The following is a 15,542-nucleotide window of genomic DNA, read 5'->3' as shown; positions in this document are numbered from 1 at the left end:
ATTATTTACGGAGCAAAATTTATATAAAATAAGATAAGATAAAATACACTAAGATTGAATAATGCGAAAATTTATTTCTATCGATTTTATGCCATCTTTAGTCATTAAATAAAACCAATGATATAAAAAAATAGTAAAACTTTAGCATAACTTCAAATTTCATGAAATTAAATAATTTACTGTTTGGAGAAAAAATAATGAAAGAAAAAGAAAAGATTTTTGATATATACTGTTACAAGTATCATATTTTTCAAAAATATAAATTTTACATAATTTATATATTTTTTAGCTAATTTTTTATTTTGAATAGATCTATTTAATTATATATATATATTCAAATTATTCAACACCTATTTATAAATATTTACACTCCAAATAACTATTTTTAAATATAAAAATATGTATCACAAATTTCATATATAATTTATAAATGTGATACATCCATTTATCTTGAATTTAAGGTTAAGTGAGAGTCGCTTAATTCATGCATAAGGTGGTACACACTTTATTTATTGCCTCGTCTCCTGCAGTAATATGTGGGACACCTACTGTGTAAAATGACGATCTTGTCCCTCTGCTGATTCTGATCTCACATGTGTGTTTCTCTGCCCCACCAACAAATTTTTTAACTCTCCTTATCCAATCACTACCTCCCATCACTTGGACAGTTTTGCCCCTTCAATCACTTTTTGCTATTTACAAAAGTAGTATAGAATATAAACAGAATAGTTTCTCGTTTTATTTATTACATATTTACATATATTAACAAAAATTGAATAATTCTCGAGGTTGAAGTAATTTTACATCTAAATGATTTGAGTTATATATATTTTTTATTTTTTAATATTTTTTTTCTCTTTTTTATTCTGAATGTTACATCTTTTTTTTTCTTTTTTATATTATTTTTTAATTTTGTTATCGTTGTTACCAATAACATCTCTTTCTCTTTTTTTTATTGAAATTTTGTCTCTTTTTTTTAATTTTTTTCTCTATCATCATCATCATTATTATCATCGTTGTCTTTTTTTAATACGTATCGACGTTATCGTTATCATTAAATTTGAATTTATATAATGGACAATTTTCGGGTCATTTGGTATTATATAATAGTTTCGTTTTGAGCTAATTTTCGGTTCATTTGAGACACAAATGTTTTTGAATTTGAATTTATATAATGGACAATTTTCGATTCATTTGGTGTTATATAATGGTTTCGTTTTGATAATATTTTCGATTCATTCGAGACGCAAGTGTTTCTGAATTCGAATTTATATAATGGACAATTTTCAGTTCATTTGGTATTATATAATGATTTTGTTTTGATAATTATTTTGATTCATTCGATCACCACAAAGAATCAGAATCAATAAAGATGTTAGAAAAATGTTAGTGTTGTTGATGATAATGATAATGATGATGAAGGAGGAAGAAGAAAAAGAAGGAGAAGATAAAAAATTTAAATAAAAAAGAAATCGGAAAAAAAATAAAAAATAAAAAATAGATGTAGTGGTACGATAGTGATGACCATAATGATAATAAAAAAAATGAAAAAAATAAAAAAAAGTAAAAAAATAAAATGTCGTCGCCTAAACTAAATAATTTAGGTAAATACTTAGATGTGTAGCGGAATTTTGTCCAGCTTATTAACACAAGCAGATTCTTTTATTGGCTAGTTAAATATACTTATATACATGTCACCAATATAAAAAGGAAAAACCATGACACTGCAGAGCACATACGATTATTCCCCTTGATTTGTATACGATTATCATCGTAGGGTTGTTATCTTTTGCATGCATGACAATAGAGGTTGTGGGGATGCTTCTAGTTGTTAACCCCTTTTTTTTATGTGAAATAATCTTGGACCTTAGTGTTTTAGATTCATGTAGGAACAACCATCAATAATTAAATGGACTCTTCTACATAAATACTATAATTACAAATGTTCACGAGTTACTTACAATATTGGAAATTGCTGATTTTCATGGTTTAATTTTTTATCTAATTACGTGAATGATAATATGATTTCTAAAAAGATTCCGAAGATCAAATTAAAAAGAATTTGAGAAATATGATTAATGAGTATGTGTGTAACATACTTGAAAAAGTGAATGACTCTTCTTTATATGTGCTAGATATCTTATTTTATTTTTGGTTAGAAAATTTTAAAATTTAAAAATTCGATAAAATTATGTTGAATGCAATTAGGCTATCAAACACGTAAATTAGGTCACAACAACAAACTAATTAAAATCAATTCAAATCAAATTTACACCATAGAACTCGGAATACATACCCACCTTTAAATTGACCGATTCATCTTCAAACACAGTTCTTTATACGTCGTGGCAGCAAATAATTGTGACCTTTTCTTTTATTATTCAATAATATTTAATTTGATAAATCTAATATATCCTTAATTTTAACATAACCTAAAATGACAAAAAAAAGTTAGTCAAATATTATCAAAACTGAAAAATATGTCTTCCCTGAAAGACTAAAAGATCTGTTATGGTTCTTGTGAAAGATTTGATTGAATAAGCGTCAAAGTTCCTGACCAAAAAAATAAGTAGTGTCAAAGTTGTCAAAGCTCCATATTATTTTGTCACTAATACATGCACAAAAAACCTAATTATCTAGGACTTTTTTCTAAATCCTCAAACTAAAATATCTTTCTAAACGAAACTCTTGTGTCGTTCGAAATCCATAAAATTCAATGAATGAACTCGAATTGATTCGTTTTATCAAATAATTATCCTCTTTCTCAGATATTATATATGATATAATTTTCTAGTTGATCCTATTCCTATAGATAAAAGTGAATTTCCAATAAGATATTTCAAAAAACAAGGTGAGATATACCAAAAATTGATGGTTTATGATGCAGAGAGAGAGGTGATTGAACATTGATGAGATATGGTGTTTGTGGTTGAAACAGGGAGGCACAACACTCCAAAAAATAAATGCCCTGTCCCTAAACAAACACAGGTTAGAGTATTTCAGATGAAGTCGACTTTATATAAAGTTGATATTTAAGATTACGTGAAGTTGATATTTAAAATTAGTTAGATAAAAATTTAGTCAAATTATTTAATTTTTATCTAATAACTCTCAAGTATCAATTTCACGTAAAGTTGACTGCACATGAATTTTCATTCTATTTCAATTACCAAACAGAAAATAATATTCCTCACTAAGTCGTTGCGAATTGAAATTTTTTTTTAAAATTTATCACATATTAATAACTCAAATTTAAGANCTTTAATATTTATTTAAGCGAATTATTAGAGCAACTCAACTCGATTTAAACACGCTGAATTGTAGAATGGAGAGTGGGCATCGCAATAGCAACACCAACAGCATCGCATGCAGCCGCTTTTTTTATTTATTCATATAAATATAAATATAAATACATTTTTTTTCTCTATCCAACAACTAAAACGCTTTTTTCTCTCTCACTCTTTTTTCTTTCTCTCTCTAGAAGTAAGGTCCTCTCCACCACCACCACCACTACCACCGCCACCTCCTCGAATCCCTTCTGCTTATGTAGAGAGAGAAAGAAAGTTTTCGCTTAATGGATTCGTTTTCTCTTCCACAATTCAAAGCATCTCTCCTATTGGTATTTCTTATTCCATTTCCCTTTCAATCTCTCTCATCCTTTTTTTTCTTAAATAAAAAATTATTTTGGGCATCTTCTTATTTTCCCGTAAATTTGTAATCTTTTCTTCTTGTTGTTTGTTTTTTTTATTTACATATGGCGACTCATGAGTCATGATGCAGATTTTGTGGAATTTTGTGTTGCGCAGATTCGGTAATATTTTTGCGGTAATGCAGTGGTATGAGTGATTCTTTCTTGGTGCATAGCTATGGCTGCTGATTCGTCTATTGAGGGTAACTCCTTTGCTGAATTTGCTTGTTTTGGCTCTAAATTCATCTGTTTCAGCTAATTTTCACGGTTGCCACTGTTTTTTTGTTCCGTTGGAAAATGGTGTGGCTGAATTAGTGAATTCTATGGAGGATTTGTTTGGCCTGGTGATTAATCTTCTAAGATAACTTAACGATCCCACCTCTTGATTAATCTGTTTGGCGTTTTGCATTGTGACGTTTTTTTTCTTTTAATATATATTTTATTTTTCTGGTTGTTGAATTATGTTGTTGTGATCTCTTCATGCCTGGTCTCTCTGAATTTAGTTATCAACTTTGAATTTTTTATACATACTAAATTTAAAATTTATTTAAATTTTCATAAGAGAGGCGTTTCTTCTTTTCTTTTTTCTTTTTTTTTTTCTATCTCTCTTATTTTATTATTTTTTATTATTAGAAAGTAGTTATCAGCTCTTGAATTTCTTTTCTTCTATTTTCGCAAAATTTTATTTTTCATAAGGATTGTTTCTCTGTATAGTTATTTATTTTTTTAATGATGATTTTGGCTTTTGGGTTAAAAGACTTTACTGTAGCATTTGATTGCTGAGCTGTTACCCTGCATTTTGGGCCATACAGTTCATAGACAGAGCGGTGCAAAATATTATATTGATGCATTATGAGGGGACATAGGGAAATATGCTTTTGTTTTTGTGAAATCGAGTTACTTATATGTTATATCAGGTGCGATGTGCCAGCTACTACTAAATTAACCGATCTATGTGTTCTCTTTAAGTGATCATGGAGTCACCTATAAAAGTCAAAGCAAGTTAAGTCCAATTGCCCAATTGGCTGACCTAATCACTCTATTATTAGGGTTCTCTTTCCCAATATTTAAGTAATTGGAACGTCCTTGTGATGAGTACTCTAGTTTTATTGCGGTTGCTTGCTTTTGGGTATAATTTTAAGTAGGCGATATTTTATACTATTAACAGAATTTGGCCCTTAACATGTGCAGAAAAGGTACTAACTTCATTATAGTTGCATGAAAAAGGATCAACTATTCTGGTTGCTGTCTCCTAAAATTTTCATTTTCTCGATGACAATGTGTTGCATGAATTCAAGTTACTGCCTTATCTTTCTTACATGTTGAGTTTTAAAGTGAAAAAATATCGCATCGTTTTGTAACTTAGTGACTTGTTCTCACTTTCCTTGATTCTAGGCCTGGTGCTTGATCCTTCTAAATGCAGTAAGTTGACTATGGAGGAAAAAAGAGAACTTGTATATGAATTGTCCAAGTGGTCTCATGGTGCATCCGAGATGCTACAGTCATGGAGCCGTCAAGAAATTTTGCAAATCTTGTGTGCGGAGATGGGGAAAGAAAGGAAGTATACTGGGTTGACAAAGTTGAAAATTATAGAGAACCTTCTAAAAATTGTTTCTGAAAAGAAATCTGCGGGGCATGAAACTGCCACAGACTCTGAACCACAGCAATCTTCTCCTGCAAATGGTCAGAAACCTGCCAAAAGGCAGAGAAAAACTGAGAATCCATCTCGATTGCTGGTGCCTGCAAACAATGTTCCAGTTAATAATGGTGGTGATGTGGGTAGTGTCACATGCTGCAAAAACTCAGCTTGCAAAGCTGCGCTGAATCTAGCAGATAAATTTTGCAAACGGTGTTCATGCTGCATTTGTCATCAATATGATGACAACAAGGATCCTAGCCTATGGTTAATATGCAGCTCTGAATCACCTTTTCCTGCCGTTTCTTGTGGCTTGTCATGCCACCTTGAGTGTGCTTTAAAACACGTTGCTTCTGGAATTGGCAAAGATAGTGAACGTCCCAAGCTTGATGGAAGCTTCTATTGTGTCTCTTGTGGGAAAATAAATGATTTACTCGGGTAATTATACTGATCTATATCTTAGATAACAAACTGTTTCAATTTTGTGCATCAATCACCCCTCCTGTTCATACCGTGTCTCGGGCAGAAATGAGTCTCCTTGATTGAAATATCTTCTTGACCATGTTGTGCGTTGATTTTTTTAACCATTGATTTGCAATTGTGGGACCCGTGCAAGTAGAGGATGAAATGAATCATAATTGAATGCCATTTGTCGATGTGTCTTGGTATGATCTGTTTTTAGTGTGAGAGAAAAAATTGAGAAATTTTGAATGTTCTCTTCTGACCTGTGAATTATAAAGTTATTATAAATTCAATGCAACAGATGGTAAATTTGTTCCTTTATTATATGTAGTATATGCTGTGTTCCTTGAAGAATTAAATTTTGAAAATCTGTAGGGTAAGGTCAATCTCATCTGGTGTTGTTTCTTAAATTTAGGTGCATGAGAAAACAACTGACAGTGGCAAAGGATACCAGACGTGTGGACATACTTTGTTACCGTGTCTCCTTATGCCAAAGACTTCTTCAAGGGACTGAAATGTATCAAAAGATTTATGAAATTGTTGATGAAGCAGTGAAGAAACTTGAACCTGACGTGGGTCCATTGACCAGCTCACCAGCAAAGATTGGTAGGGGGATTGTGAATAGGCTTTCATCTGGACCAGGGGTTCAGAAACTCTGTGGATCTGCTCTGGAATCTCTTGATTCACTGCTTTCGAATAGGATCTCGCCTATATCACCTAATCTAACTACTCAAGTTGATCAATCAACACCTAACGGTAAATAACATGTCTAATTTTACCCTTCAGTAATTCTGTTACCTCCACCAATTAGCCAAAATTATGTTTCGATGAACATTACTATGGTATTTTTATGCATAGAAAAGGTGTCCGCAGATTGTTATTGAATTTTACTTGACACTTCCAGATGCAAAAATGCTTGCTCCAAGCATGGTGAGGTTTGAAGACATCACTGCAACATCCCTTGCTATTATTTTGGGATATGAAAATCATGGAGAAAATATTTCTGGTTTCACCTTGTGGCATCGCAAAGCTGATGATGAGGACTACGCAGTGGACCCTACTTGCACTTTGCTTCTTCCAAATAGAAGGTTCAGTGTCAGAGATCTTATTCCTGCTACAGAATACACTTTCAAAGTTGTTTCTAATGACTCGAGGGAGTTGGGCGTGTGTGAAGTTCATATCTCAACAGAGCACGGTGATGATGAAGCCCCTAATTGCTCGGCAACGGAAAGAAGCCAGAGCCCAGTAACCAACTGCAGCAGCCTTTCCAATCCATCTTCAGTGGAAGATGAAACTAATAACAGCAATCCATATAGTGACCAGACTGATAATCGGTCAGAAAATTATCATAATTATTGCAAGGATTCTGATCAAGTTGCTACTGGAAATTTATCAAATGGTACTATTATCTGTTCCAATATAGGTGGAGCAGGACTTCCCACAGATGCAGATTCCTTGTTGGACAAGCAGCATTCTGCAGGAATGGCTGGCCCCATTCCAGGTTCTGATGTACTAAAGCTTGAAAACAATCATTCACCAGAGGAACAAGTCACTGAGGACATGAGCGTTGATGACGGGTTGAATTCGCCGGTGTTAACTGGCAGAGAATGTGTGCCATTAGTAGCTAGCTCAGAAGGAGGCTTACCTAATACCCCATGCAAGTTGGAAATACTCAAGGATGGGCCAGGAAGAAATGGGAGATCTAAATCTGGTGGAAAAGATCAAGAAAATGGATCCGGGAAGAGGGAAGGGGCTCGGGACGGGAGCACCTCAAAGAAGAGAAGCGGGGAAAGGCCAGATGAGGGCTGCACAGCAAACGGGTTTTCAGATCACAATTTTGAGTATTACGTGAAGGTGATTAGATGGTTAGAGTGTGAAGGGCACATAGAGAAGAATTTCAGGCAGAAGTTTCTGACTTGGTATAGCTTAAGAGCAAGCCCACAAGAAATGAGGATTGTGAAAATATACATAGACACATTTCTTGAAGATCCAGCATCTCTTGCTGAGCAACTTGTGGACACTTTCACAGAATGCATATCTTGCAAGAGAACTTCAGTGGTGCCGGCAGGATTCTGCATGAAGCTTTGGCATTGATCAGCCCTTTCCAGGGTTGTGATTGATGCTGTAATTCTTTAGAAGATTTCTGATATTCGTCCATTTAGACAGTAATCGAATATATTTATTCAGCAGCATTGTCATTCACATGATGATGTGCGAATTTTAGATTTACTTTAATTATACAGTTTCAAATTGATAATTTTTTTCAATTTGGGAACTCGATCAATCAATATAATTGCCTCTGGGAAATGGAATGACAATAGACTTCTGCTTGTTACAAGGATCAGTATTTTTTGGCTCTTCATTAGATCAATTCATTGTACAAAAAGATTTTTCTTTTTTAAATATATTGAAAGCATGTTTGGTGTTAAATATTCTTTTAGTAATTTCTTGTGCAACCTTTGCAAGAATGCTTGATGGTTTTCCAAGATATTCATTCATGTTAAGAGGTTTTTAAAGCATTTGGGTATGTATTTCTGAAGTCTGAAGGCATCTCATATGGTAAAATTGATGAAAGACAATGTCACAGTTCTTTCATTTAGCATAAGCAAACGGTGCATTATTTTCATTGCCAATAAGTTCCAAAATGCCAGAGATTTCAGATGTAACTGCATGAAACACCTAGCACTTTTGCAGTACTTGTAAATAAGGTTTCCGACACATCCACAATAATGTCACATCCATCCAAACTTGTTTGTTAGCGCACCAACAAAAAGCCAACAGTAAAAAAAGCTGGACGAATCATTCCTTCTAATTTATTTATTAATTAATATTAAAATAAATCTATACTGTCTTACAACTTGCATTGCTAGAATAGCAGAGCAGAAACTCTAATAAATAATTATAATTACTTTAAAAACATGATGCTAACAATAATGTAGTTTTACATTTTTACTATTGAGTGTCGATGAGATCAAGGCTTTGTAGCTTTATATGCAACTCTCCACTTTCAAGTGCCCACAGTTTACTAAATACTATCATCTTTCAGGATCTCCCTTCATTCCATTATATTATTCTTTTCTTCACAACTTCATCAGTGCCTCCTTCAAGATCAGATCAACCTTCAGTTTGAGAAACATGTATGCTGGAAGTTTTGCAGCTCCAGTTTCTGGGGCTGGCTATGTTGGTTTAAAGGCCAACTCTTCAAATCTTTATACTACTACTAACATTGAATGGTGCAAGACAAAGAACATAGTCTCCAATGGTTCCAAAACTCACTGCATGAAGGTGAGAAGAATTCATATATATTTATATGTATGATTTCTATATATATTATATATAATTCGCTCCTTCTTCTTGTTTTTTAATTAAGAACAGACATGGAATCCAATCAATAATAGGAAGTTTGAGACACTGTCATACCTGCCTCCACTTTCAGATGAGTCCATTGGAAAGGAGATTGACTACATGCTGAAAAAAGGATGGACTCCTTGCCTTGAATTTGATGAGGTAATTAGTGTATGTAACACAAGTTGTTAAGAATAATAATGCATTTGCATATATGCATGTAATAATTTGTAGGGAACGTGGATCAGGTAGGGTGTATTAGAAGAGAGAACAGCAGAATGCCAGGGTACTATGATGGAAGATATTGGACACTGTGGAAGCTACCATTTTTTGGTTGCACTGATTCATCACAAGTAATGAATGAGATCAAAGAGTGCAAAGAGCAATACCCAAATGCTTATATAAGATGTTTGGCTTTTGATGATCATCGTCACATGCAAGCCATGGCTTTTCTCATCCACAAACCTCCTTCCACTTAATTAAGACCCTTCAATCTTCTGCAGCACTTACTGTTCATGTTTCCTCGTTTTCATCTTTTTTTTTTTTATTTGCTTTTGTTTTCTGTCATCTTTTATTTACTGTTTGGTCATGTACTCATGTGACTGTTGCATAAATAAGATTGATGATCAAGAGTTTTTGCGGTGTTTTTGTTTAGCATAGGTGCAAATATGATTGAGCTTTTGCTTTTATTATTAAAAAAACAAACACTTAAACTTTTATGCATAACTGATCTGGCCTATGAATTGATGCTACGCGGAATCCAGGTACAAGTACTATAGGATTTGAATAAAGAAATATAAAAATGTTTGTGGCAAAAACCAATCCAGCCCATGGATTATGACATGCATCCCTTGTTTTCAAGGCAATAATGTATATGCACATGATTGAACACATTCAATTTTCATTATTTTGTATTAGCAATTGGAGTAAGTGGGTTTGGACTTATATCCTACGAAGTGAAACGTGGATCGATGTGGTCTATAATGAATGCAAGTTGGCAATAGTTATGTGTAAAAGTAGTAGTACCATTGAACAACTAATTTAACCGGCCAAAACACAAAAGCGGGTAACTTGATAACTTATTATATTTTGGTGTAAAGTGTAATGAGTAATGACCGAACTGAGTATGACAATATCATTATGACTTAAGAATTTTTCATTGGAATATAAAATTATAAAAATTTCTGTACAATTGTCATCATATAAAGTTAATAATCAAAAATTGAAAATCATTAGATAATTTGTTAATATTTAATTAAATAATTGTCTAACAGTTTTCGATTATCAACTTCACATAACATCAATCAAAAATTAAAAATCATTAGATAATTTGTTAATATTTAATTAAATAATTATCTAACAGTTTTCGATTATCAACTTCAGTTTTCGATTATCAACTTCACATAACATCAATAACATCAATAGCATGTAAATTCTCACTGTATAAAATACTTGACATGTGCGCCCTATGATGAATCGTTGTTCATTGTATATGTGACAGAAAGATTTTGCTCCTTTATTTATTTATTTTTAATAATATTAATGTTAATTTTTTTTGTTATTTCTTATATGGAGGATCAAGAGAAGAGTGATTAATTATGAAAGAGAAGAACTTTACTATTGAATCTTGTACGAATTATAAAGATTAAAGTATGACTTACTTAAAACGATCGTAAAAACTTTTGGTAGACAACTAGATATCAACATTTTTCACCCATTGAAAATTTTCGGGTTGACTTTAATGTTTGATGATAAGTGAGAATAAGGATAACTAAGGGCATTTAGTTTGCATTTTTATTTTCTATTTTTTAGATTTTATAAAAAAAAAGTAAAAACAGTAAAAACAATAAAATTGTTTTTTATTTTTATTTCCTGTTTTTACTTTTTCCTTCACAAAACCTTAAAAACCAAAAACATTGAAAATGAAAACAGAAAATGAAAATACAAACCAACCGCATCCTAAATTTCCAAGATTTTGAATTTTGAGAGTAAGACCAACTAAACTTTGGAAATAAAGGAGGCACATATTGTCATATAGCATGTATTTCTTTATCCCTATTTCCTCTTCTTTCTCACAGGCGTAAACTTGTTTGTTTTCGGCCTAAAACTACCGCACTTTGGGATAATAATAGTTTAGGTCAGAAAGCATATGAATTTCCATGGCCATGATGTCCAATCCAGAATCACTCGACTTCACAATCAAAGCACCTGCATTGCATGCGGTTAAATCCACAAGAAATTGGTTGAGTGCTACTACTTCACAATTAGGTACTACAACTAAAACATACCCAACAGCAATTAAATTGCACATCGAGCTAGCACAAATAAATGAACACCGTCACAGCGCGGATTAGTGAACCTTCACCAAAACCATAAACCATCTGCAAAAAATAAATAAAATAAAAATCCCAATGATACCATCTGCTTAAGCAAAAGCAGCAGCAACCAACATCGGTATAACAGAGAAATATCACCTTTCAAACTTAGGAACATGAATCATACAAAGAAGAAATGTAATGAAAAATTTTGCCTCAAGAGAAAAAAAAAAAACACATACTCAATGAATTGATGTGGATAGTCTTTCCAAACAGGGATGACTAATTAACTATTATTCATATTGCCAATCATATTTCTTAGTTACATTCACAATCTCCAATATCAATCTTTAATTCTTTATAAACGAAAAATCTCTAAAAATAAAGTTATTCTAAACAGTCTTGAATAACGAATACTTCACATAGCCAAAGTTCTACACTCCCCAAATCCTACCAACATTATTCTAGATCAATAGCCCCCCACACACTGCATGTCCAAGTCCAATCCATGGTACACAAGGATACTACCCCCGCCTATTGGAATTATCATGAAATCATCATGAAATTGAAACTGCCCTTTGGGGAATGACAGTTACCCTTAGTCACCGTTATTCTAGCAGAGGAAAATAAATAAATGAAGGAACACATAAACAAAGTGATTGAGAAGAAATAAAGAGGGAGGAGGAAGAAGAACAAAAAGCCCCATCCTTAATCAATCTAAGTGCAACAAAACAAGTAGTTCAATTATCCCTTAGTCACAACACTAGCATCAAAAGAGAGCCAATCACAACCAAATTGAACCAATGCTCACTAACTCAAATTGATTTTCAAGTGCCACTCTATAGTATATGAAAAGATTAGCAGAATTCACGTTTCACCATCTGATTTTGATTTTGGCACCAAACTGTAATTCGTTTCAGTTCAACATAAAACCAAATGGAACGGAAGAAAGCTCATTCCTTGAGCAAAAACAGCATTCACAATGATAAGAAAACATACAACGAATCCAATCAACTACTGAGCTGAGTTAAATACTCCAAACCTAATCCGAAGCATCAAATTCGACATGAACAGTAATCCATCCCAATTCGCGAGAAATTGAATAGAGTAAAGTAACATGTACAAACCTCAAAGAAACCCTAGGGGCAATCTATCGATTCCTCTCAGCAGGCAATGGGCGATTGAAGCCACCACGGCGGTTCATGTACTGCCTCGGCTGGCGCTTGGTGACGGCTCTGACGCCGCTGACGTCAGCACCGGGCACAGGCTTGCCCTTGGTGGAATCGAATCCTGTGGGAATCCCAAGCATCTTCATCATTTCCATCTCGTCCTCGTTGGTCTCAGCTGCTTCTCCTTCAACTCCAGCACCATTCTCCTTCTGCTTCTGCTGCTGCTCTTTCACGATCCCGTCCACGAAGTCAGAAACCGCCTTCTTCGCGTCCTCGGGGGATTCTCTCCGGTGCCGCTTTCTTGGAGGGTCCGGGGAAGGGGTCCGGTGGTGGCGACGCCGCCGGTGAGAGCGGTCCGCTGGAGAGCGGGAACGGGACGGAGAGCGGTACCGATCAGGGGAGCGAGTGCGAGAGCGAGTGTGGCGGGAGCGGGCAGCACGGTCAGGTGACCGCGAACGGGATCTCTTGCTCCGAACTCGATCCCGTTCTCGGTCACGTTCACGGTCACGGTCACGGTCATCCTTGTCTCGCCTTCGTTCCCTTTCCCGGTCTCGATTACGGTCACGGTCACGGTCACGGTCTCGGTCTCGGTCAGCCATGATACTCGGGAAGCAGTGGCTGGCTGGCTGCTACTACTACCACAGCTGGATTTTTTCAAAAGGCAAGTTTGGGCCAAAAGTTGGGCTGACTAGCAATACGGCCCATATTGTTATTGGGCTGATTGATTTATTAGCCCAGCCCAATAGTTGAAAAGTTAGAATGTCCCTACCCTACTAGAGTGAGCAGTAGATAGAAAGTTGGTTGAATATAAATAGAGGTAACAGTATGACATGCACCATTGTCGTTGTCATAATTCATTAATAACTACGCACATGCAAACGCACTGTAAATAGGGTTGCATGAGCCATGCAAGTCAATGAATTAAAGTTCGTTATGTAATGATGATCATCATGATGCTGCACTCATCAAGTGCTTCCAACACCATTTACTTTATCTTGAATCAATTTATCCGAATAATAATTTTAATTTCTAGAGAGGATGAGATTGTACTACATCTAAAATTGACTAGGAAGTACAAGCGACACTATTTTTACTTTTTACAAAAATATTTATATTTTTGAGGGACCATACTACTGGAAAGTACAAGCAAAACAGACCTTCAATTAATATGGTTTCTATATATATAATCATGTTTATTGAATTTTTAGAAAACTATATGATTGGAGACATATATAAGAGTAGCGAATTCAAAGTGGATTAGTCCAATTTAAATAGAGTAAAATAAAAACATTGAATTAAAGGCCACAGAGTTAGGCTGAACGGTGCCTAAGTTGATGTGTTAGGTAGTAATTGGGTTGAGCCCTCAACTCATTACTCACCTATAAACATTGAATTGACCATTATTGCCTCAAAAAATATTCTCTTGTGTCAAATGTGCAATACATACTCATACATAAAATCATTGGTAAGAAATTAAAAACCGTATTGATATAAAAATGAATAATCACATACATTTATATTTATCTGGATGGTAGTAGCTAGGTATAGTGCAGCTCGCATTAATTCCATGTCCATTTATTCGTATTGTTTCCCCAAAAATCGAAGTAAGGAGAGCGTGATTGATTAGTTGTTGTCCAAATTTGGGTACTCGTGAACATGAAGCAATTAATTAATAAGCAAGATGGTATTAGCTCAGCTTTCTCTTTTGCTCTTTCAAATTTCATTCGCATAAATAACTGGTGTATGCGTTTTACACCTAATTTCATGTAAAGTTGATAGTTGAGAGTCGTTAAATAATTTAATAAATTTGACTAAATTATCATTTAACAATTCTCAACTATCAATTTCACGTAAAGTTAACTGCATATGAGTTTTCACGGTATTTTAATGGCTAAGGTGACAACACAACAATGTTTACTCCTAAGTTGGCTAGAAAGTGACCTTGTCCCACCCCAACACTTACATATTTATATATAGAGAAAAGCTTAGTATACAAGCGATTAGGGCTTGTAACTATTACAAGTTTATTAACGCCTAATCCACTAAAACGCGCTGCAACTCCTACGTCACTTACACGCACTATACAAAGATCCCGCGTTTGTATAACTACCAAATTTAAAAGATTTGTTTCCTTCTTTGTTTTCTTTCTTTTCAAATTTCATCGTTCTTCTTCTCGCGCGTCTTCTCCTGGTTTTTCGATCGTTCTTTTCCTCTCCTTTCTCATTGGTTTGTTCTTCGTCATTGACGTTAGCTTTTCTCTCTGTAACTCCAGCTTCGTTTTGACATGGTGTATTCTGCAACATCTCTGTTGTTGATGACCAGTTTGTTCCGAAGGTTGGAATGACCTTTACCACCCTTGAAGATGCTGGAAAATTTTACAGGAACTATACTAAGGTTGCAGGTTTTTCTACAAGAGTTCGGAGCACAAATAGAAAGGAAAACGAGATTAAGAATCAATTGATTATATGTAGCAGAGAGGGAAAATGAAACTCTCATAGCAAAGACTCATTTGATAGGAATTGGAATGATTTTCTGCTAAACTTTGGTCTTGTGGACAACAAGTGGCTTTCATGTAGTGTTGGGTTAAAATCTGCAGCAGAGGTGTAAATTTAATTTTTTATCGGGTGTATTTATAGTTTGTGTTTGGGTGTATTATGCAGATCTCTATGCAGACCGTCATATATGGGTTCCAATCTATCTGGATCACCACTTCATATTATAGTACCTTTAAATCAGAAATTTTGAATACACCAGAGAGAGTTTAATTAATTTTGGTCTTGTGGACAACAAGTGGCTTTCAGGTAGTGTTGGGTTAAAATTTGCAGCAGAGGTGTAAATTTAATTTTTTATCGGGTGTATTTATAGTCTGTGTTTGGGTGTATTATGCAGATCTCTATGCAGACCGTCATATATGGGTTCCAATCTAT

General features: G+C 34.2%; 3 protein-coding genes across 5 annotated transcripts; 2 read left to right on the top strand and 1 right to left on the bottom strand.

Moving 5' to 3' along the window:
- The first annotated feature begins 3,450 nt into the window (after window positions 1-3,450).
- LOC107460123 (VIN3-like protein 2) lies at window positions 3,451-8,104 on the top strand. The gene is made up of 5 exons (XM_016078457.3): window positions 3,451-3,619; window positions 3,807-3,891; window positions 5,084-5,762; window positions 6,202-6,542; window positions 6,691-8,104. The coding sequence occupies exons 2-5, from the start codon at window positions 3,867-3,869 to the stop codon at window positions 7,878-7,880; spliced, it is 2,235 nt and encodes a 744-aa protein (XP_015933943.1). The 5' UTR covers window positions 3,451-3,619; window positions 3,807-3,866; the 3' UTR covers window positions 7,881-8,104.
- Window positions 8,105-8,727: 623 nt separating this feature from the next.
- LOC107460132 (ribulose bisphosphate carboxylase small subunit, chloroplastic) lies at window positions 8,728-9,785 on the top strand. Of its 2 annotated transcripts, none has more exons than XM_052257645.1 (3): window positions 8,728-9,071; window positions 9,162-9,293; window positions 9,384-9,636. In XM_052257645.1, exons 1-3 carry the CDS (start codon window positions 8,778-8,780, stop codon window positions 9,486-9,488), a joined length of 531 nt encoding a protein of 176 aa, XP_052113605.1. In that variant the 5' UTR covers window positions 8,728-8,777; the 3' UTR covers window positions 9,489-9,636. The 2 variants fall into 2 exon arrangements, with proteins under 2 accessions (XP_052113605.1, XP_015933950.1); XM_016078464.3 differs by having other exon boundaries at window positions 8,740-9,071; window positions 9,380-9,785.
- A 1,350-nt stretch (window positions 9,786-11,135) lies between these two features.
- On the bottom strand, window positions 11,136-13,348 carry LOC107460142 (uncharacterized). Of its 2 annotated transcripts, XR_008006613.1 has the most exons (3): window positions 12,574-13,348; window positions 11,420-11,512; window positions 11,136-11,339 (listed from the first exon to the last, which is right to left on the bottom strand). XR_008006613.1 is itself a non-coding variant. In XM_021143863.2 (2 exons), the coding sequence occupies exon 1, from the start codon at window positions 13,212-13,214 to the stop codon at window positions 12,597-12,599; it is 618 nt and encodes a 205-aa protein (XP_020999522.1). In that variant the 5' UTR covers window positions 13,215-13,348; the 3' UTR covers window positions 11,136-11,512; window positions 12,574-12,596. The 2 variants fall into 2 exon arrangements, 1 of the variants encoding a protein (XP_020999522.1); XM_021143863.2 differs by having other exon boundaries at window positions 11,136-11,512.
- Window positions 13,349-15,542: the final 2,194 nt, after the last annotated feature.

This window comes from Arachis duranensis, chromosome 1 (assembly GCF_000817695.3).
Source record: "Arachis duranensis cultivar V14167 chromosome 1, aradu.V14167.gnm2.J7QH, whole genome shotgun sequence".
Classification (NCBI taxonomy): Eukaryota; Viridiplantae; Streptophyta; class Magnoliopsida; order Fabales; family Fabaceae; genus Arachis; species Arachis duranensis.
This window is presented reverse-complemented; position numbering and strand designations above follow the sequence as displayed.

Bases quoted from the DNA above. Each gene is read 5' to 3' on its own strand.
- LOC107460142 (XM_021143863.2), bottom strand. From the start codon at position 13,214: ATGGCTGACCGAGACCGAGACCGTGACCGTGACCGTGACCGTAATCGA.
- LOC107460123 (XM_016078457.3), top strand. From the start codon at position 3,867: ATGGCTGCTGATTCGTCTATTGAGG. The intron at 5,763-6,201 runs GTAATTATACTG...TCTTAAATTTAG, and splicing joins AAAATAAATGATTTACTCGG to GTGCATGAGAAAACAACTGA. The intron at 6,543-6,690 runs GTAAATAACATG...TGACACTTCCAG, and splicing joins TGATCAATCAACACCTAACG to ATGCAAAAATGCTTGCTCCA.
- LOC107460132 (XM_016078464.3), top strand. From the start codon at position 8,778: ATGCAACTCTCCACTTTCAAGTGCCCACAGTTTACTAAATACTATCAT. The intron at 9,072-9,161 runs GTGAGAAGAATT...AATTAAGAACAG, and splicing joins CCAAAACTCACTGCATGAAG to ACATGGAATCCAATCAATAA. The intron at 9,294-9,379 runs GTAATTAGTGTA...AACGTGGATCAG, and splicing joins CTTGCCTTGAATTTGATGAG to GTAGGGTGTATTAGAAGAGA.